At 47.8% G+C, this 23,637-nt stretch overlaps 1 protein-coding gene across 1 annotated transcript in view; it reads right to left on the reverse strand.

Moving 5' to 3' along the window:
• The window catches only part of DHRS11 (dehydrogenase/reductase 11), a 93,697-nt gene that overhangs the window by 18,972 nt on the left and 51,088 nt on the right, over positions 1–23,637 (reverse strand). The window contains exon 2 of the mRNA XM_075904758.2: positions 9,084–9,293. Within this exon, the coding sequence (XP_075760873.2) occupies positions 9,084–9,293 (210 nt within the window). The remainder of the gene's footprint in view (positions 1–9,083; positions 9,294–23,637) is intronic.

A 23,637-nucleotide genomic window follows, 5' to 3' on the forward strand; every position in this document is an offset into this window, starting at 1 on the left:
GGAGCAATTTTCAAAATCCCACTGGGTTTTATAAGCTCCCCAAAAATCATGTCAGGTGCTTTTGAAAAACTCAACCCCCTAGGTCACATCCATCCCAGCCAGGAGCTGCAAGGTACGTGTGAAGACGAGCCATGCTGACGAACCGAACATTATGTTCATCCGCCTTAGGACAGGAGGAGCTAGATCCAAGGTGGGGAACCTTTCGGGGGCCAGGGGCCACTGACCCACAGAAAAATCAGCCAGGGGCCATGCAAAAAAAGTATGAAAATGGCTCTGTGTCCCCTGCGGCCCCCAGGCGCTGCCCCCTGCTGCTTGGACTGGCTATAAGAGCAGTGAGGGGAAAGCCTCCAGGCAGCGCTTTGCTGGGCCTGCCAGAGGGAGGAGGAATGGCAGTTCATGGAGCCACTTCTCCCCCCTGCCAGGCACAGCCTGTGGGTCGGATCTGGATCTGGCTTGCCTGGATCCAGCCCGCGAGGTTCAGGGCTCCCCCCGACAGTGGGGAGCCGGCGTTGGTACTCCAGCCCCACAGGAAGAGCCTGGGGGAGGTGCTCTGGGGATGGAGTGCCAGTACTGGCTTCCCAATGCTGCGGTGGGGGACCCTGAGCCTTGGGGGCCAGATCCAGGCAAGCCGGGGGCCGTACCTGGCCCCTGGTCCTTAGGTTCTCCGCCCCTGAGCTACATCAATAGCTGGTGTAAAATCAGGACCGTGCCATCTAGGCTACGTCAACACTGCACAGTTATTTCGGAGTAAGCTATTCTGGATTATTTATTCCGAGATGTGCTATTTCGAAATAGCACGTCTACACTGCAGGGAAGCCTCAAAATGAGTCCAAGGCAGGCTCCCCTAATGTGGGCACATTAGCTTGATTTAGAGACCCAGGAAGCACTGGAGAAAAATTACTTAGAATGGCCCTGGGGAGAAGCTATTTCGAAAGAGCAGCAGTGGAGCATCCACACTGTAGCTATTTCGAAATAGCTATTTCAGAAGAGGACTTATTCCTCATGGAATGAGGTTTAAAGAAGTCGGAATAAGCTGCCCGTTATTTCCATATTATTTCGAAATAACGGAACTGCTGTGTAGACGCGCGCATTGTTATTCCGCAATAACGCTAATTATTCCGAAATAACGGTGCAGTGTAGACGCATCCAAAGTGAATAGCGCTGTGCTGATCCACACCAGCTGCGGCCCTGCTCCTACACTTGTAAAACTTTTCCTATTTCCGATCAGAAGGGTGGCTGCCATTGATCTGTCCTTGCCTTGGATCTGACTGTTCTCATTTCTGACCTTTTCAATTGGTCTGTTCCTGAGTGGGGCATGATTCAAAGCCAGGACACTCAATAAAGAGAGACTGGGGAAAGGGGTAATTTCCTGCAAGTCCCAAAATAGAATCAGCTGAGCCGTATGCTACCAATGTACCTCTCTCTTAGCAACGGCTCGGCACAAGGGCACGTTTCTGCCCATCCAACTGAAGACAAAGTATCATAACAAGGAACAGAATCAGAGGGAAAGTAAGACAAAGCAATGGGGAGGATGCCACGGATAGGCCTCTGCTCGGCCAGGGGACAGAGCCAGGAGTCCTGATGGGGTCTCCACACCATCCAAGGAGGTCCTCCGTACACAGGGGCTGTGTCTACATTGGCACGACCCCGTGCCAAAGCACCCGCTTTTGTGCAAAAACATGCTGCCTGTCTACACTGGCGGGGAGTTCTCGCGCAAGTACACTGACGTTCTAATGTGTGAAAGAAATCAGTGCTTCTTGCGCAAGAACTATGATGCTCCCGCTCAGGAATAAGCCCTCTTGTGCAACTGTTCTTACGCCAGAGGCCAGCGTAGACAGGCAACATAAATTTCTTGCACAAGAAAGCCCTATGGCTAAAATGGCCGAGAGCTTTTTTGCGCAAGAGAGTGTCTACACTGGCATGGATGCTCTTGCGCAAAAGCACATCTCTTGCGCAAAGACACATGCCAATGTAGACGCTCTCTTGCGCAAATACTTTAATGAAAGAACTCTTGCGTTAAAGAGTATTTGCGCAAGATCATGCCAATGTAGACACAGCCGGGGTGTTTTGTGGATATTTTCAGGGGAGGGGACATTTCCACCCATTTGAAAGGCCCCAGTGTGCTGCCAGAACACATAACAGGGCCCTTTGGGAACCTGCATTCCAGCCCTCTGTGTCGGATTCAGGTTACAGACTTCACTGAATAAGGAGCATAGACATTGCTAACCCTGAAATCCGTCTAGTCCAGGGGCAGGCAAGATATGACCTTTAAATTCAGCCCGCGTCCGGGCCCCCGGCCGAGAAGAGAAGAGCAGCGAGATTTGCTGGGTGCGGAAGCAGTGCACGAAGTCTCCCCGCATCTGCGGCACAGAGAGCCGGGGGCTGCTGGCAGTGAAGGAAGCTTGCCTGAGATTCCTGCTGGCCGGGAACTAGGTGCCTCCTAGCCAGAGCCTGCTTCTGTACCCCAGCTCCCTCCCAGACCCTGCACCTCCTCCTGCACTCCTCCCCTCCTACATCCATACCCCCTCCCACACTCTGCCCCCACTCCTCTACCCCAGGCCACAACCCCCTCCTTCACCCAAACTCCCTCTCAGACCCCATACCCTCCCCTGCACTCCAGACCCATACCCCAAGCTCCATAGGGATGAGCAGCCCCTGATCCCTTATCAAAACCTTGGAGTGGTCCCCACCCATCAAAAATTATTGCCCACCTCTGACCTAGTCCCATATCCTGTTTCAGACAGGGGCCCGGATCAGATGCTTTAGAAGACAGCTTAGGAACCCCGCAATAGGAGAACTGGAATGATCTGCCGCCATGTAGATCTCAAAGAGAGACTGGGGTAAGTTACACTCCAGCGAGGTGGCATCAGAATTCAAAGCAAGACCCCAGGATGCAGCCGCACATAGCTACGTACGTCATCCAACTCAAACGCTGTGCGTTGGGTAAGTGCCAACATCTTTCTCAGGGCTGTAGAGGACACACTGGGGATGCGGTCCATGCCTTGAGAAACCTGCGGTCTGGCGGGGAGGGGAGTAGGATACAGGTGGGGAATAAACTGCAGACAATAATTCAGGTCACAAGGATGTAGAATCCTGCAGCGGAGCAAGAGGAGCTGTAGTAAATAAACGATCACACCTCTTTCAGGCTACAGCAGTGGTCTCCAACCTTTTTACACCCAAGATCACTTTTTAAATCTCAAAACAGGCGAAGATCTACCACCCCGCCCCTTTCCTTGAAGCCCCGCCCTCTCTGTTCTCCTCCTGTCCATCACTTGCTATCCCCAGCCCTTACTTACACACTCCGATAAACAGTTTATTTTTAAATTATGCGATACATACAATTAAAATCACGTGTTTATAGTTATGAAATAAATGGTCTGTTTTTTATTCATGCTATTTAAATCTAAAATGAAGCATTTAGAATTATACATTTTGTGGGGACAGAGTTCTGCGGCTGGGGGCAGGGGAGAGGGAACAGGGTGCTGGGAGGGCAGAGGACAGGGTTCTGCAGCAGGGGACAGAGTGCCAGTGGGGACAGAGTTCGGGGCGTGGGGACGGGAATGGGGACAGAGTTCTGTAGCTGGGGACAGGAGAGTGGGGACAGAGTTTGGGGAGTGGGGACAGGAATGGGGACCGAGTTCTGTGGCTGGGGCCAGAGGAGTGGGGACAGCGTTCTGTGGCTGGGGACAGGGGAGTGGGGACAGCGTTCTGTGGCTGGGGACAGGGGAGTGGGGACAGCGTTCTGTGGCTGGGGACAGGGGAGTGAGGACAGCGTTCTGTGGCTGGGGACAGGGGAGTGGGAACAGCGTTCTGTGGCTGGGGACAGGGGAGTGGGGACAGCGTTCTGTTGCTGGGGACAGGGGAGTGGGGACAGCGTTCTGTGACTGGGGACAGGGGAGTGGGGACAGCGTTCTGTTGCTGGGGACAGGGGAGTGGGGACAGCGTTCTGTGACTGGGGACAGGGGAGTGGGGACAGCGTTCTGTGACTGGGGACAGGGGAGCGGGGACAGCGTTCTGTTGCTGGGGACAGGGGAGTGAGGACAGCGTTCTGTTGCTGGGGACAGGGGAGTGGGGACAGCGTTCTGTGACTGGGGACAGGGGAGTGGGGACAGCGTTCTGTTGCTGGGGAGTGGAGGCTGGGGAGTGGGCTGCCAGTGGAGGCAGAGAGTCCCCTGCATCTCCCTCCTCCCAGCATTCCCCTCCCCCCAGGGAAACCAGTGCACGCCTGCCCCGGGGCCAACCCCCGCGCGTGCCGGGAAACCCCCTTGCGAGCCTCCCGCGGGGCTGACTCACCCCTCCTGTGCAGTGCAGGGGGCCGGCAGAGCAGCAAGTGCACTTCTGGGATTGCCGGAAGTGGCGCTAAGCTGCGGGACTTCTGAAGCCGACACTACCTCCGTTTTCTCTTGAGGTAAGTAGTGGAGCTTCTGGGGGGTGGGAGGGAATTGGGGGCGGGGCGGACAGGACGCCTCGCGAGCGACTGGTCGATGCCTCGAGATCGACCAGTAGCTCGCCATCGACCTGTTGGTGACCAGGGGGCTACAGTAAGAGGTTTTAAGGAAGGAACCATGGGAAGAAGAAGGATTGTTAAAAGTCAGTCCTTAAAAAGCTTAGAAATGACGTGAGGAAAGAAGAAACCCTATTATAATCCCTCCAATTGAATCTGAGGCCTCTAACGGGGGTGGACACTCACCTCCTGCGAGCGCCCCCATTAGGCTGAGTGCAGGACCCTGCACTGCCTCAGTCTTAAAAGCTTTGCAGCTACTCAGCCCTCTGGCCAAGACACAGCCTTGTGTGAAATCACAAACCCCTGGAGGTATAGACTTTACCAGGGGCCTATTCTGTGCCCTGATAGAGCATCTCTGAGTCCAGTCCATTTTCTCAGTCTGTTTCCCCACCCAGTATGAGAGTGGTGCCTTCTGGGCTCTCCTCCTGGAGATAATGTTCTAAACAGCTCCCCACTCTGAGCTGTCCATGGTTCTGCCAGCCTTGACCTTCTCCCTTCCAGGGCTGGGCTGCAACCGAGCTGCCTCTGTTTTTGCAGCTCCTTTTGTAGTCCTCCCTGTCCCCTGATAGGCTCTGGAGGAACTGGCCACACTAGCCTCCTGGAGGAATTCTCTATGGCCTTAGGGCCCTGCCCTACTACAAAGCCATAGGTGTCTCCTAATAAAGAGATCTAGGGTTATTTGGGATTTTTTTTCCCCCTCTCTCCTTCAGCACAGCTGGACTTTAAAATGTTTCTGTAAAACCCTTCAAAATAAAAGCATTCACTGACACTTAGGGTTGCCAGGTATCCGGTTTTGAACCGGACAGCCCATTATTTGAGCTTTCTCTTCGGGAAACAAATTGAGAAAATTTGAGAAAATTTTCATATTTTCTAAATAAGATGTCATGGAGATTGTGATATAATGTCAAGTGTGTCCGGTATTTTTGTTAAAACCATCTAGCAACCCCACTTTTCCTCCAGCAGGGCAGTTGAAGAAATTCTCCACATGCTGCTCTCAGCACCACGAAGACCCAATGGCCCATGAAAAGAGCCTGCAGCCTCTGTTTCAAGAAACTTCAAAAGTTTCAGAAAGCGCATCAGAAACAGACCAGATGGATGTTGAATAGAGGCACACAGGTGGCAAGTCCTAAGCGTTATCTCTTTGATGGATATGGCATTAGGGAGAGATAGCAAATGCTCCATGGCTGGACCAAAAGCGATATACAGCCACCGTGTTCCGAGAGTGAGATTACCAGGCTGCGGGATCACAGCTGTGACATAGGGAATAGTCACAGAGGAAGAAAGGCCCAGAGCTATTTTTGTAGCATTTTCTATGTTCAGGGTAAAAATCAGATTCAGTAAAGTTGCTTTGCTCAGGATGACCGTGGACACCCCTTCCATATTAAAAGTGTCACAGAAACTGGGCTCACTGGACACAAGGGAGGGTCAGCACTCTGTTGCCAGCAAGCTGCTAATAAAGCCCTGGACAATGTTTGGATATCCCACTTTATCACAGGTGGTGTAACATCACCCTGGCCAATACAGCCGCAGCTACACCAGAGCAGACACACGCAGGTATGTTGTCTGAACACAACGAGCAGAACGGGCACGTCCACTAAGGAGGCCTCTCTGCCATTTCCCATCACTTAACATTTGAAACAATAAAGCTTCCAGAAGAGGGAGTGAAAACAGAAAGTCTCTCTCATGCTGCAAGGCCCTAAATCACCTCACACCTCTGCCTCCAATGTTGAAAGGCCCAGTGCAGCACAGAAAACAGAACCGTAAGTACATGCACTTATTAATATCACAGTAGCGTCTCCAATGCAGACTGTGGTCCTACTAGGCAAGGCACTGTCTGTACATACCTCAGGAGGCTGTTTTGGTAATAAAGTGATTGACTTTCACAATTTCCTAATGCGGCATGTGAAATCAGTTCCGCACGATCCAGCTCTAACCAGATTTTGAACAAAAAAGTGAAGAAATAAAGACCGGGGGAAAAGGGAATCTGTAGCTCATAAGGCTGATATGAATTAGGGATGTTAAATTTCAATTAGCCAATAAGGGGAGGTGCTCGTTATCCTGCTGCACCTCTGCCTACAAGAGCTGCCTGCGGTTCTTCTACGTTTCAAAGGAAGAGGCGCAGTGGGGACTGCTTCCATCCCCGCTTGCACCGTTTCCCCCTCCGCCTCTGCCCCCACGGAGATGGAGCTGAGGGGCACCAGCTTTTAAGCCAGCTCCTCCCAGCACCAGCTCCTGCTCTCCCCCACTTTTGGGCTGTATCTACACTGGGCCACTTATTCCGGAAAAGCAGCCGCTTTTCCGGAATAAGCTGCGAGCTGGCTACACTGGCCGCTTGCTTTTCCGGAAAAGCAATGACAATCTACTGTAAAATTGTCAGTGTTTTTCCGGAAAAACTATGCTGCTCCCATTCGGGCAAAAGTCCTTTTCTGGAAAAACTGTTCCGGAAAAGGGCCAGTGTAGACAGCACAGTAGTCTTCTCCGCAAAAAAGCCCCAATCGCGAAAATAACGATCGGGGCTTTTTTCCGGAAAAGCGCGTCTACATTAGCCACGGACGCTTTTCCGGAAAAAGTGCTTTTCTGGAAAAGCATCCTGCCAATGTAGACCCGCTTTTCCAGAAATACTTATAACGGAAAAACTGTTCTGTTTTAAGCATTTCCGGAAAAGGGTGCCAGTGTAGACGTAGCCTTGGGGTACGTCTAGATTACATGGCTCCGTCGACGGAGCCATGTTGATTAGTTTACTCAACAAAGGGAAATGAAGCGATGACAAAGGGTTCTGGGGTCAGCAGATCCCCGTCTAGACTGCCGCGCTGTGCCGACACACAGCTGATCGGCACAGCGCGGCGGCCATTTTTATTTAAATGAAGCGGCGATTATTTAAATCATCGCTTCACTTCCCTTTGTCATCCTGCCTCATCTACATGGCTCCGTCAATGGAGCCATGTAGTCTAGACACATCTTTGGTGCCTCTGATGGAGGCAGCAAGGCAGGGGGGGAAGCGACTAGTCGAGTAGTGCCTCGACGACCCAATAAGCCTAAACTTATCGGGTAGTCAACTAGTCGCTTACATCCCTAATATGAATCAGCCTAAAGTACCACCTGTCACTGCAACAAACTGTGACACTAATGGGATTAGCTACAGAAGCTAGCACCAGGCATTTAATGTCCAATTTTAGTTTAAAAATTAGGGTTTTTTAAATAGACTGGAAGGGAAATACTGAACTGTGTCACCGTTCAAAGGGCATGTGGTTAATAACCTACCTCCAAGGAAAACCTGGGAAAATGAATTGGCCTTGAGATATAGAATCAGACTCACAGAACACCAGAACTGGAAGGGACCTCGAGAGGTCATCGAGTCCAGTCCCCTGCCCTCATGGCGAGACCCAGTACTGTCTAGACCATCCCTGATAGACATTTATCTAAACTACTCTTAAATATCTCCAGAGACAGAGATTCCACAACCACCCTGGGCAATTTATTCCAGTGTTTAACCACCCAGACAGTTAGGAACTTTTTCCTAATGTCCAACCTAAACCTCCCTTGCTGCAGTTTAAGCCCCTTGCTTCTTGTCCTAGCCTCAGAGGTTCAGGAGAACAATTTTTTTCCCTCCTCCTTGTAACATCTGCCCTTTCCTCGTTCCCTGCTTTGCTCCTACCCCATCTCTTCACCCTCTTTCAAGCGATGACACACACACACACACACACACACACACGTACGTGGGGGAAGTAGAGCAACAGCCCCATCTCACTGCTTCTCCAGCTGCGTTGCTCCACCCCCCCACCAGTGCGTGTGGGACCGCCCTGCCTCCTCCCATGAGCAGTGCGACTGCAGGAGCTCAGCGAGCTGAGGCCGTTACTCCACATGCCCCACCGCTGCCAGTGAGTGGGGGTCAGGGGAGACAGACCCCTGCTATGGGTACCCGCTCCCTCCACTCATGGCATTGGGTGAGTTTCACCCCTCGTGCCCCTCAACTTGGGACCTATGAGTCACTGTAAGGTGCCCAGATACTACAGAAATGAAGGCCATACAAATACTCAGGCTGATATGCCCCCACGTATTTTTTAATTAGGGTGTCCTCCAGGATTCCCCGTAAGCTGGGCGCTTGGGCGGCCGCCCAGGAGAGATTCAAATGCTGCCCAGCTGATTAGCAGAGCACCTACAGCAAGGATTTTGTTCCTACTGGTGGTGCACGCGTCTCGGTGCACATAAACCTATTTATTCCACACATGGCTGGAAAAGATTAGAGGGAACAGTGGTGTCCTCTCCCCAGCCCTGCTCCTCATTTCTCCACCGGCTTTTTGTATTTGGTTTTCACGCCACCTGGTCTCTGCTCCATTTCTCACCTCCAACAGTGGAGATTTCCTTGCCTCTCAGCTCCCTTTTCCCAGTCTCTCCCCTCCTCTAATCACTCACGCGTTCCAGGTGCTTCAAGGATCAGGCAAACCACATTTTCCCATCCCTAGCACCCAGCCAGCAGGCGACTGTTGTCACTGCCTCCCAATGCCAGTCTTTGCCGTGACCAAGGATCTCTCTGTCCACGCCGTCACCGTTCCCACCATCTCCCATGCGTATTACTCACATCTATCATCATCCGCCAACCCTCCGTTTTCCCCGACAGCAGGGGCTCGGGGCGAGCCAAGCCGGCGTTATTGATGCACACGTCCACCCCTTGGTGTAGCGTCTTGATGGCAGAGAACATGGAGAGGATCTCCTCTTCGTTGGACAGGTCGCACTTATAGGGAATCAAGGTGCCGGGGTATCCCGCGCTCTGGCATTCGGCTGCCAATTTCTAGAGAAAGGAAGAGAAAAGCAATTAGAATCCCTTCTCTGACCTATTGACAGCGGCCAGCAAGGCCTTTTGCTATTGGTTTGTATTACACCCGGCACTTAGACAGTCCAATCGAAGCCCATTCTGCTAGGTCAATGGTTCGCAAAGTGTGGTCTGTGACCACCTTGCAGGTGGGCCATGGGCTCGGAGCTCTCCCCCGCCCCACAGCAGGAAGCCTGCACTGGCACGCCTGTCCCACACCCCAAGCAAGGTTAGAGCGCCAGCTTCCCAAGGGGGGCAGGAGAGTGGGTGCAGGGCGCCTTGTGGGCTGGATATGGCTCTCAATCTTTCCAGACAGCAGTCCCCCTTTCGGGAGTCTGATGTGTCTCATGTATCTCAAGTTTCACCTAGTTTGGAAAAACAAAACAAACAAAAAAAAACAGCACTCCCAAAACTTACTCGCTTACAAAATTGGACCTACCCCCTGCCCAAAGTCATAGCACACTATTACTGAAAAACTGCTTACTTTCTCATTTTTACCATCAAAATATAATGGCTGGAATACAAATATTGTACTTATGTTTCAGCCTATAGTCAATAGAGCAGTGTAAAACAGGGACATTAAACGGTTAACTGATAAACATACTGGTAAGCACAAGGCCCTTGCTGCTGAACTCCAGCTGCACTGGCTGGAGCAGCCCCAGTGAGGGGACCTGGCTGGGTGGCAGGACTTCACGGACGTGACAGAACCTCACGGCTGTGGCAGGGCCGGGCGCAGGCCCTAAGTTAAAATGGTGAATCGGTTAAGCATTATCGTTTAACCAGCTAGCTGTTTGAACAGCCCTTACTTAACGCAAGTCATTGTATAGAATTTTAGTTTGTGCTGACTTTGGTAGTGCTCTTTATGGAGCCTGCTGTAAAAGCAGGAAAATATCTAGAGGAGCGGATGTGCCCCCAGAACACTTCTGCATCTCAGGGGGATGTGTGCTCCCGGTTGAGCATCACTGCATCCGACCTAGGCAGATACAGCTTCCAGAATCTCCCCTTCTGACAACTAAAATGATGGTCCTTGACTTGTGATTTTAAAACATCTCTGCAGAAAGGCACAGAGGCTGCGTCTGGACTACAAGCACTCCGACAGCGGCACTACAGCTGTGCCACAGGAGCACAGCCTTGTAGACACTTACTATTGAGATGGAAGGGGGAGTTTCCATCACTGCAATAAATCCACCCCCACAGGAGGTGGGAGGATGATGGACGAAGTCTCCATGGACTTAGCCATCTCTCTATCAGGACTCAGTTCAGTTTAACAATGTGATGTTTTCACATGCCTGAGCAAGGCAGCTACATCAGCCCAGTAAACCAGGCCCCCGTCTTAGCAAGAGGAGGCCTGATCTTATGTGTAGCATAGGCTGATCAATCAAAATTTAACATCCCTAATCATAACTTAAAGCAACAGAAGGGTTTGGTTGTGCCAGGAAAATGGGATGTGCCTGGAATGGGATTTGCTTCTCATAAAACCAACCAGAAAAGGGACAGAATCATCAAATTAATTACAGTCCTGAAAACTGACATAACTGAACCCAAGTTAAAAGAGACTGAACCAAGATAAGCCAGAAACATAGGATGGACCTGGACTAGGATTGCTTCTCAGTAAATCTTACAAAAAGAGAGAGATAAAATGGAGAAATTTGGAGTAATGCTCTGTTTTGGCACAGCTAAATCAATGCTTAAGGTTCGAAAACTTGAAGACAATGTTATTGGAAACCCAATTATCTATAATCCTTTTTTGTGAAAACATAGCAAATGGTAAGAGTTTCTAGGGATAAAGAAAAAAATACACTTGATGGAATTCCCATTTTAAAAAATTTACTAAAAAAATTAAACAGACATTTTAACAATCTCTTTTTTTTAAAGAAATCCAAAATAAAAATTTAGTTTATTAAAAAGTATAATCATTTACTAAAACATGTACTTTTCCTTTTATTTTAAAAAATACATCATTGAGTTAAGGACCTGGGGCAATGCTGAGTTAATCTGCTACAAGATGAACCTCTATAGTCCAGCACTGTCTGGTCTGGCGACTTAAGTGGTCCAGCATGATTTTAGTTAGCCGGATGTCCATGTATTATGGGTGTGGCCAAGTTTCCCACGGTGCCATAAAGTTTGTTTACAGCCACACACAGTGTTCTGTGCTGCTCTTTAACTCTAATTTACCCTTAAATGTCTTCTAAGAGCCCAGTAAGCAATGGAAGTGCTGGTAATGCTGCTAGACAATATTGACTTCCCGTAGTTTGGCAAATTCTCTGGTTCAGCACCAGTCAGGTCCCGAGATTGCCGAACTAGAGAGGCTCAACCTGGCGTATTTTATAGTAAGAAGATAATCTGCTGGGTGCAGAGGTATTTAAAATATTGCACATTTCCAAGTAGCATGAATAAACTGAAACAGGGCCCAGCATGGACTGTGCACGTCTTCTCTGCACAAGATGACTACTGTTCACTGAAGTAATTATTATTCAGATTGCTTAATTTAGCCCGTTGGCATGGCACGCACAATTGTCAACCTCTACATTTATAACAAACAACAACAAGAAGCAAAATATGTCCCGAGCCACTGGGGCGGGAGATAACTCAAACAAAACATATGCCCTTATTAAATAATTCCCCACAAAACACACACAAAGGAGAGAAAACCTTGTACAACAGATAGCTTTGTCTTGTGCCCTGGTAACCCACACACCTAGGTTTCATCTACACTGAGACTTTTGCCACAAGAGCCTATGCAAATGACGTATGGATTAGCATATCACTGCACTTCATTTGCATAATTTATTCATGCTGTTTTTGCACAAAAACAAACAGTGTGGACTTTTTTTGGTGCAAAAACCCCATTTTGTGCAAGATCCTTATTCCTCTCCCGCACTTCATTTGCATAGGCACTGCCAGCAAAGCAAAGCTGGCAGTGTAGACATAGACCTAGTGTGGTTCACTGACCCGTAGTGGCACGTACGCCACTTGCAGCAAGAGATAAGAACAAGGGAGCCAACTAACTTTATAGTTCAAGCTGTAGAGGCACCTACACTAAGCTCCAGAGGTCCCAGGTTCAAAGCTACCTGGTGGCGGTTACACCCGGAAGATGGACAGCAAATTTAGGGCCTGATCCAGCTCTGTAAACCACATGAGTTATTCCAATGACCTCAATGGGAATTGGATCAGTCCCGGGGAGGAATGAATTCAAGTTAAAGATCTTCCAATCGAGCACTGTAGGTGTGAAATTTTGCCTTGGGATGCCTGACCTGTCTACTGCCCACAAGGAAGTGATCCAGTTAAAGGTCCATGTGTCAGATCCAGCAGCCACTGCTGTCAATGGAAAGACTCCCATTCATGTGAGTGGGCATCGGAATTGCTATACAAGAATGATTCCTGGTTTGTAAAGGGCAGAGTGTATAGTAATTATATATATATATAATCATTATTATTACGTTATTAAATGATTATTAAATCATTAATAAACATAAAAAATAATATTACTCTTCACTTACCAAGCAATATATTTACAGAGATTAGGTCTACAAAATGGACTGAAATGTATCATTAATGCTTTTAGAGTCAGAGAGTTCTGGGTTATTCTGACCTCCCGAGTGTCAGAGAGCACTAAACACCATTCAACCACCCCATATTCAGCCCAACAACCAGAGTGACTCCCAAGTATTACAGATCTCAAGTGACTGAATCATTGTGCATCAGACTTCCCTCTTCCCAGGTTAACTGAGGTGTTTTGTTGTATAAACCAGTCTTCGCAGTGGTAAGTCATTTAAACCACAACCAAAAGACAAGGAAAAGCCATGCCTGGGTTTTGGGGAATCCTGCCTAATACAGCAAAATCCACTCTTAAAACACACATGCACAGCTTTGTGCATGCAAGTAGCGGGAGGGGATGAGCGATTGAAACTAAGCTCCCTGCAACAATCAGCTTGTCAAAGAAACATCAGTGGAACGTCAACATTAAAAACTAGCGCAGTTTGAAAAGGCACAGGAAGAAATGAATCCCGCCCCAGCGACGGCAATGTCAAAGCTCCCATTGATTTCAATGAAACCAGGATTTTCCCCACTATAATGTACATTTTGGGAACTAATTCCCTTGCTTGAGATTTGTCTTGTGTATTAATTTTAAAACACAAAGGCTGCGTCTAGATTGGCATGATTTTCTGGAAATGCTTTTAACGGAAAAGTTTTCCATTAAAAGCATTTTCGGAACAGAGCGTCTAGATTGGCATGGACGCTTTTCTGCAAAAGCACTTTTTGCGGAAAAGCGACCGTGCCAATCTAGACGCGCTTTTCCGCAAAAAAGCCCCGATCACCATTTTCGCGATCAGGGCTTTTTGGCGGAAAACAAATCTGAGCTGTCTACACTGGCCCTTTGGCGCAAAAGCTTTGCGCAAAAGGGACTTTTGCCTGAACGGGAGCAGAATAGTATTTCCGCAAGAAGCACTGATTTCTTACAGTAGGAAGTCAGTGCTTTTGCGGAAATTCAAGCGGCCAGTGTAGACGGTTGGCAAGTTTTTCCGGAACAGCGGCTGATTTTCCCGGAAAAACTGGCCAGTCTAGACACAGCCAAAGTGAAAGCATGCTAGAGCTCACACGCTGCCTTCTTGGAAATAATCCTCAACCGGAATGTTAAATTATAATTTATAAAGAGTTACTTTCTTGGGGGAGGGGGAAGAGGGAGGGGAAAATTAAAAACCAAATCTGTAAATAAATCTAGATTCTCTTAACTGTTCCCAATCCTTTCCCATAAAATATCAGGGTTACAAAGATGAACAGGTTACCAGTGATCCCAGCAAAAGACAGGCACACATCCTACAGATTTTCACATTTTTCAATATTCACATTTTTTCATTACATTTTTAATTGAGCTATCTATTTTTGACCGGGTGGGAGATTAACCCCCCAAAAAGTGATTTTTCTCTCCTTCGCTCAATTTCTGATCAGCTCTCGTCAAAATTTTAATTTTGGGTGAGGAGTTGGTTTTGTTGTTGTTTGTTTTTGCTTGTGTGTTAGTTGGGGAGGGGCAGAGAGTCTAGGCTCTGTTCCTGGGTATTGCATTTGTTTGTTTTTCAGAGCCACATTTTCAAAAGTTACAGTTTCCTGTGCTTCCACTTTGAAAGATTCATCTCATTCTTGCAACCCAATTTTCAGAAATACTCAGCTCTCACTGGCTTCAGTTGGAGAGTTGCATTCTCGCAGCTCTTAAAAGTCAGGAAAAGCTGGGATTCCATCAAAGGCAACAGAGCTAACCTGGCTCGAAACCAGCTGAGAATCCAGCACAACAAATCTCAGAAGTGGGTACCTAAAATCAATGGCTAACTTTGAACATTTTGCCCTTACTGTACCTCATTTTCCCCATCTGTAATTCTGAGTTGCCTCACAGGTATATAGGGAAGGTTTATTCATGAACGTCTGGGAAATTCTTTGAGAGGCTCGGGTCCTTAACTCAACTAATTTTTGTTTTTAAATCTGGGGTGGGGAACCTCAGGCTCAGAGGCTGAATGTGGCCCCCTGCTTGCCTAGATGTGGCCCCCAAGGCTCAGGGTCCCCCCCAATATTGGGGAACCCGCACTAGCACTCCAGCCCCCCTGATGCCCCACCACGGGGCTGGAAGCACACAAAATCTATTAGGCTGGTCCCCCCAGCCTCTGGTGTGCAAGAGGACTACGGGGAGTGTCTCTCTCAGTTGGGAGTCACGTCAGTGTGGGGTTTTTGTTTGTTTTTTGTGTGACCGCTCCTAACTGATTTTTCTGTGGGTCAGTGGTCCCTGACCCAAAAGAGGTTCTCCCTCCCTGCCATTGCTCTGGGGTGGGGCTGGAGACGAGGGGTTCAATTTGCAGGCTGCCTCGGGGTGAGAGGATTCCCCCATCCTTCTGTCACCACAGCAGGTTGGGGCCAGGTGAGAAGCGCCTCTCCATGGCCACTGCAGCTCCAGCGGGCACAGCCAGGGAAGCGGTGCATGTCCCCTGGCCGGGGCAGGTCCAGGTTCGTCTGCCCCCCCATACCCACCTGCACTTCTCCGCCAGAGTGAGGAGTGACGCAAAGTGTGCAATTTTTTCCTCACTCCCTGAGGAAGGAGAACACCAGCAATGTTCCCATGCAAATTGGGGAAGGGGAGCTTTAGCTCCCCTGTCTTCCCTAAAGGGTGTCTGGGGGGTGAGAGGCTTGGGGTGGGGGCAGTGATGCCCTTCAGCCAGCCCCTTTCACCTGCTTGGTGATTCCTTCTCTTTTCTGTTTGGTTTTATGAGAAACAATCCCAATCCAGGCACATCCCATTGTCCTGGCACAACCAAACCCAGAGCTGGCTGTAAGTTATGATAAGAAGAACTGCATGCCAAACGTGTTGGTCCTAGCTCTTACCATTTAGGCAGAGTTTTTGAACAAAGACAGACAGACAGACTCACAAACTCCCTCACATATATAGAAGATGTTTGGGAAGTACTTAGGATGTTTTGGGGGGAGGGATAGCTCAGTGGTTTGAGCATTGGCCTACTAAACCCAGGGTTGTGAGTTCAATCCTTGTGGAGGCCATTTAGGGATTTGGGGCAAAAATTCATCAGGGATGGTACTTGGTTCTGCTATGAAGGCAGGGGACTGGACTTGATGACCTTTCAAGGTCCCTTCCAGTTCTAGGAGATAGGCAATCTCCATTATAAAAATTTACTTTGGAAATGCTGGGTGGGAAAGAGCTACTGTTTTCCAGGTTCACACAATGCCCCCATGCTCCTGGTATCTGAGCTAGAGACATGTAAAATAATATTCACAAAGCTTTCAATATCCACACCCACTCAAAGCAACTCCAAATAGGTGTTTGTGTCACTAAAGACAATATATGTAAGAAACAACCACGGGTAACACCTCTAAAGAGTGAGACTATAAAAGCCAGATAGAAGGACGGGGGCTTCGATACACGAAACAAGAGTAATTTAAAAACCAAAGCACTTGAAAAGGAAAGACATTTTCAAATATTGCTTGGAAACAAAGATGAACAGGCTCCCAGTGATCCGAGTAAAAGACAGGCTCACATCCTGCAGGCTACTGCAGCAAAGTGAAAGATCACTTACTGATCCACGGGGAGGTGGCGAGACCTCCGACACGTTGGGGGAGGGAGGCCTAAGTCACAAACAGGTCAGCTCAGGAACACGATTGCTAGGGAGTAATTCACTCGGCACTGGTGCAAATGACAAGACAAGGTGCTAGTCAACAGAGAACCAAACCCTGCCCTAGTGATAAAAGCAAAAAGCGTTAAATGTGCCAAAAAACGTGCACAGTGATACGAATGCACCAGTCTGACCCACGAGGAAGAGTCTGTAGGGTAGGGTGATGTCCTTTCAAGTTAACCTCTCTCTGATAGTCTGTCCATACCTTTGTCCTTTATTTCCTTGAAATGGATGGGCATCTCGGGCCTGGTTTTTATTTACTTTAAGGCCTCTTAATGCCACAGTGGCAGCATCAAAGGGCCACAGTGTGGGACTAAAGGTGGATGTAAATGGTGGCGCTAGAACTATATTTAGGGTGGGCGTGCTGAGCAGTGCCACACACCCCTCCCCCACACACACCCCTGTTCTCACCCCTCATCGCCCGAGGCTGGGGTCACTCCTAGGCTTGCTAACACTCCCAGACCGGACATCACTGCAGCAAATGGCATCTGGTCTGTCTGGTTTGGGAAAGTTGGCAACACAGCCACATCCAGAGGCAGCTACAGAGACTGAGACCAGTGGCAGGACCACTTGCAACAGTGCAGCCTCCGGGGCCGGTTGCCTGGACCTTCGGGTGCTGCAGCCAGTGGGACCCCAAATGAGCCCCCTGGAGGCTGGGACCTGGGGCTGGTAGAGCTGGTGGTGGGGCTGGCCCCCTGGGGAAGGGAAGCTAGGTGGAAAACATGAAGATGCTGCAGCACTGCATACACCTTTACTTCCCACACCTGTGGGTGTAAATGCAATTCAGGATTAAAGTAGTACTTACAGGTTCCAACCAGGAGGTAATTTATGCCTCCGTTAACAGCGCTTTACACTGCTAGAGTGGTACACAGCAGCGTTAGGGCTGGACTACCTTGAAAACATCCATCAGCATAGCTACGCCTCTCCGGGGTGTGAAAAACCCACAGCTGCGTCAAACCCTCGGTATAGGCAGCACAAGGTCAATGGAAGAATCCTTCCATCCATCTAGCTACCATCTCTCTGCCAGGTGGATTAACTACACGGACAGGAGAACACCTCCTGCCACTGTATCCACACTGCAGTGCTATAGCAGCACAGCTGCAGCGCTCAATCTGTGCTGCTGTAGCATTTGAAGTGAATCTATTGCCTTTGTGTAACTGAGAATGTCCCTATATCCCCAAGTGATGCTAGCAAAAGAAAGATGTCTGAGGCATGTTTCCACTTACCAGAGGATGGATGCTCCAGCGATCATTTTTGTGGGGTTCAATTTAGCAGGTCTAGTAAAGACCCACTAAATCGAGCCCTGAAGGTGCCCCTGTCAACCATGGCACTGCTTGCTGTTGCAAGGGGTAAGGGAAGAAGTTGATAAGAGAGTTTCTCCCATCAACCTCCCACTGAGGGACCGCCCCAGAAATATCGATGTAAGATATGTTGACTCCAGCTACACAATTCACGTAGCTGGAGTTATGCATCTTGAATTGATTTTCTCCACAAATGCAGACCTGGCCTGGAAGACAGCTAACATAACGCCAATATTGAAAAAGGGCTCTAGAGGCGACCTTAGCAATTACAGACCAGTAAGTCTAACATCAGTCCCGGGCAAATTAGTTGAAACAATAGTAAAGAATAAAATTGTCAGACACATAGAAGAACATAATTTGTTGGCCAAATGTTAACATGGTTTCTGTAAGGGAATCGTGTCTTACTAATTTATTAGACTTCTTTGAAAGGGTTAACAAACATGTGGACAAGGGGGATCCAGTAAATATAGCATACTTAGATTTCCAGAAAGCCTTTGACAAGGTCCCTCACCAAAGGCTCTTGTGTAAATTAGGTTGTCATGGGATAAGAGGGAAGATCCTTTCATGGACTGAGAACTGGTTAAAAGACACGAAACAAAGGGTAGGAATAAATGGTAAATTTTCAGAATGTAACTAGTGGTATTCCTCTAAGGTCAGTCCTAGGACCAATCCTATTCAACTTATTCATAAATCATCTAGAGAAAGGGGTAAGCAGTGAGGTGGCAAAGTTTGCAGACAATATTAAACTGTTCAAGACTGTCAAGACCAAAGCAGACTGTGAAGAACTTCAAAAAGATCTCACCAAACTGAGTGATTTGGCAACAAAATGGCAAATGAAATTTAATGTGGATAAATGTAAAGTAATGCACATTGGAAAAAAATAACCCCAACTATACATACAATATGATGGGGGGCTAATTTAGCTACAACTAATCAGGAAAGAGATCTTGGAGTTATCGTGGACAGTTCTCTGAAAATGTCCATGCAGTGTGCAGCGTCAGTCAAAAGGGCAAATAGGATGCTAGGATTTATTTAAAAAGGGATAAAAAAAAATAAGACGAAGAATATCTTACCGCCTCTATATAAAACTACAGTATACCCACATCTTGAATACTGCGTACCGATGTGGTCTCCTCACCTCAAAAAAGATATTTTGGCATTAGAAAAGGTTCAGAAAAGAGCAACTATAATGATGAGGGGTTTGGAACGGGTCCCATATGAGGAGAGGCTAAAGAGACTGGGACTTTTCAGTTTAGAAAAGAGGAGACTGAGGAGGGATATGATAGAGGTCTATAAAATCATGAGTGGTGTGGAGAGGGTGATTAAAGAAAAGTTATTTACTTGTTCCCATAATATAAAAACTAGAAGACACCAAATGAAATTAATGGGTAGCAGGTTTAAAACTAATAAAAGAAAGTTCTTCACACAGAATACAGTCAACCTGTGGAACTCCTTGCCAGAGGAGGCTGTGAAGACTAGGACTATAACAGTTAAAAAAAAGAGCTAGATAAATTCATAGAGGTCAGATCCATAAAAGGCTATTAGCCAGGGGGTAAGGAATGGCACCCCTAGCCTCTGTTTGTCAAAGACTGGAGAAGGATGGTAGGAGATAATTGCTTGATCATTGTCTTCAGTCCACCCCCTCTGGGGCACCTGGTACTGGCCACTGTCGGCAGACAGGATACTGGGCTAGATGAGCCTTTGGTCTGACCCAGTATGGCCATTTTTATGTTCTTATGGCCTGAGTTTTATTCTTCATGCCTCTTCTATTGAATCCCACAGGAGTCAGTTGTGCCCACCAAAGCTCACCATACCATCTACATTTTTTGTTAGTTTCTAAAGGTGCTGCAAGACTATTTGTTGTTTCAGTTTTTCCCACAGGAATAAGTCCATTAAAGTAAATGGAGTATGGGTTTCAGGCTTTGGGCTAAAAACAGGTGCATTTTTTGCCTCAGGGCAACTAACAAACGTGAACCATCATGCATTAAAAATACAGGTAAGACTAGGTACTTATATGAGGTAAACTAGGTGAGGTCAAGCTCGCATGGAGTTGACGTTACCTAATTTATCTTGAAGTGAAGCAAAAATGCCAGGTTTTCACTGTGTTTTTTATCTTGGGGTGCATAATACCTCAGGGTAAAAAGAAAAATGAGGTTAAAAAAAACCAAACCATCTTTCCAGCAATGAAAACAAGGCCTGATTCTGAGCTCGCCTACATCAACATAAACCAGGAATAATTCCACTAAATCAATGGAGTTACCAAATACAAAACAGCGTAAGCGAGCAAGCACCTAGTACACTGACATCCTGGACTGCCACTGGGGCCTCTCGGCACTGTGGTAATACAAATAATGATTTATTTATTAATAATAGTCAGGGCCTGGAGACCCAACTCGCTAATGCCACGCGTCATGCATAATCACGCCATGCAAAACAGATTCAAAATGCCACCACTATCATTGGATAGCCCTTCAGCCCTGTTTTGCATTAACGTAAATGGCTAACAGTGCAGGGCAATTGTTCTACAAACTACAAACCAACCTCCCTGACACTGGTCTTAGCGTTAGCTCACAGACTTGTCCAGTGCGACTCCTGGGTTAAACCGGGGGAAGTGCAATCACAGAATCATACACAGGCCCACCAACAGCGGGGAATTGCCACAGGGCCTGACAATTCTAAAGGGCCTGGGGGTCACAGCGGGACCCTAAGCCCCAGGCCTTTTCTATCGCCACTGGAGCATTGTGCAGCACCCTCCAGTCGGCTCTAAGCACTGGGGGAGGGGGGAAGAGGCGCTGCACTCCCGGCGGCACTAAGGGCTGGCGGGACTGGCTTGGTGCACTTGCCATCCTAGCCCCACCCCTTCTGCTCAAGGCCCCGCCCCTTCCAGAATGTGGAATGGCTCCCCCTCCACCTTGCCTAGGGGCCCTATGTGGCTGTCAGCTCCCTTGGTCATACCTTTAATTAGCAACTGAATCCCAGCCAAAAACGCCCTGTTACTTGTAACTCTGTCAGGTTCCATTTTGCATTGAATTTTGTTGCATAATTACCCTAAAAAAAGGGGGGGGGGAGGACGACACACATACCATGCTCTCTGAGCGCTGGGATTCGTTGCATATAGTGAACAACAAATCTCTACATTGTGTAAAGCATAATGATCCAGTATCAGCAATCTGGCAAGTGAGAACAGGGTGAAATTCTTCTCCTTCACAAGATGCCCAAGAAAAGGTCTTTGTGGCGGGGAGATACGGAAGCTGAATATTATTAGATGCATTGTTCACAGTTCTATTGTGCTTGGGTTTGTTTGTCCCGTTTTCCCTCTGAATTTAAGAGGCAAAACTCATAAAGCAGCATTACATTATGGGACACAAAGGGATTGTGTGTGCATGTGCTTTTAAGTGTGAATGCTTCACACATACACATGGCTTGATTTATTGTTCATTTGTGTAGTTTTTAAGGGCCTGATTCTCCTCTCACACCAGTGAGAATTAGGAGCAACTCATTTAAGTTAATGGAATTACATGGGGATAAGTCAGAGGGAAATCGGACCCCGAGTTTATTCAGGTTTTTTTTTTTGTAAAAAAAATCCTGCCTGCATACTGAGTGGACTAGAATCTTCACACATGTTCACAAGAGATATTAACATTGGTACTGTGTTTTGTGTCCTTGCTTAGTTTTATCCTTTAACCTGTGGAACTCCTTGCCAGAGGAGGCTGTGAAGGCTAGGACTATAATAGAGTTTAAAGAGAAGCTAGATAATTTCATGGAGGTTAGGTCCATAAAAGGTTATTAGCCAGGGGATAAAATGGTGTCCTTGGCCTCTGTTTGTCAGAGGCTGGAGAGGGATGGCAGGAGACAAATCGCTTGATCATTGTCTTCGGTCCACCCTCTCTGGGGCATCTGGTGCTGGCCACTGTCGGTAGACAGGATACTGGGCTAGAAGGACCTTTGGTCTGACCCAGTACAGCCGTTCTTATGTTCTTATGTTTTATTGCAGGACTCTGAAAAGCACCCCAGCATATCACCTGCACATTGTAATCCACATGTTCTGTGCATTCACGTCCTCGGAGCCATATTCTGGTCCCCAATTCAGCTGTTTAACAGCATTGACCAGTGGCTTTCAATCCTTCTAGACTGCTGTACCCCGTCAACCGTCTGATTTGTCTTGCATACCCCCAAGTTTTACCAGACTTAAAACCTACTTGCTTACAAAATCAGATATAAAATACAAAAGTGTCACCGCACACAAATAGGGTTGCCAGATGTCTGGTTTTCGCCTGGCCTGTCCGTTATTATACCGGATATGTGAAATGTCCGGTATTTCCTACTTTTCTCGGACGGAAGCCCAGTGTATACAATTTTCCCCTGCCACGTCTGGCGAGGGTTGGGGATTGAGGAGCGCAAGGCCATTTAAAGGTGCAGCACCTCCACTTTTTTTTTTTGCTTGACAAATTTGATCTCCCCTTCCCCCCCCCCCCGAATTTTTTCCCAGTGTTTTTTTTTGGGGGGGGGGGGGTGTCAGTATTCTTTGTAAACCATCTGGCAACCCTACACACAAATACTGAAAAAAAATCCTTATGTTCTCATTTTTCCCATCTAATTACAAAATAAATCAATTGGAACATAAATATTGTACTTACATTTCAGTGTATAATATACAGAGCAGTATAAACCAGCCATTGTCAGTATGAAATTTTAGTCTGTACTGACTTACATTAGGGTTTATTATGTAACCTGTTGTGAAATTAGGCAATCATGTAGATGAGCTGATGAACCCCTGAAAGACCTCTAAGTAAACCCCAGGGTATCCCTTGTTGAGAACCACTGGCTTAGAACAACACTGAAGTGCTTTAATCTTACACAAGGGGCAAAAGCCATTTCCAAACAGTCCCTGAGATCAGAAGGGGGCATAAAAGGGATCTACTCTTGCCTCCCCATTTCAGATTTTACATCAAGAACAATGCAATGATCTAAGTATTTGTATCCATTAGGGATGTGAACAGGTAACCAAGTAACCAGTTACCCAGTAAGCATCACTCTTTCTGGGTACTGATTAACTGGTACCTGGAGCATCCCCATGCTTGTGGCCCACCATGGGCAGAGGGCTGCTCTGGGACCAGCAGCAAGCATCAGCAGCCCCTGCACAGCTTGGGGGGAGGGGGTGCTGGTCAGACAGTGGCAGCCCCCACACAGTTGGGCAGCAGGGGTCCTCGTACAGCCAGGGGGAAGGAGCAACTGGCCTCTGAGCGGCCGGGAAGTGGAGGCTGGGAAGTGGCAACCGGCAGGACCGGGGAAGAGGGAGGCAGCAGCAGCAATCCCCCACTGGGATCCCAGCTTAAATCAGATAACTAGTTAAACCTAGTGTTTAACCAGTCAACTAATTGACCAGGATTTTACATCTCTAGAATCCATTCTCCCCGGAGGCTGTGACCCAGCATGAGCAAACACTTACGCATCTCCACGAGACTTTTTAAAAAGGCAAAACATTTGAAATGCGAATATTTTTAAAATATTTGCAACGGCAAGACTTTGAATCTGCATGTAAAACCGCACATCCATGTTCCATGCTCGTACAGTGCCCCCCCTGACCGAGATCTCATTATCAACTTGGGACTGCGAGTGCAAATAATAAATAATGTCTCAGCATGGAAGGTGACAAGCTGTAGGCTTCAAACACACACAAGTGTAGAGAAAGGACACAGCAATTGCATGTATTACCATTGCTAATTAGTCATTATCAGTGATTATTATAAGCACCCAGCTCTTTTATCAAACTAAATGATACAAAGCGAATGAAATGAGAGGCTCTGAAGCTCTCCGTGTGTGTTAATCACTCAACAGCCACTGCCCGAAAGTCTC

Source organism: Pelodiscus sinensis, chromosome 21 (genome assembly GCF_052426305.1).
Source record: "Pelodiscus sinensis isolate ZL-2025 chromosome 21, ASM5242630v1, whole genome shotgun sequence".
Classification (NCBI taxonomy): domain Eukaryota; kingdom Metazoa; phylum Chordata; order Testudines; family Trionychidae; genus Pelodiscus; species Pelodiscus sinensis.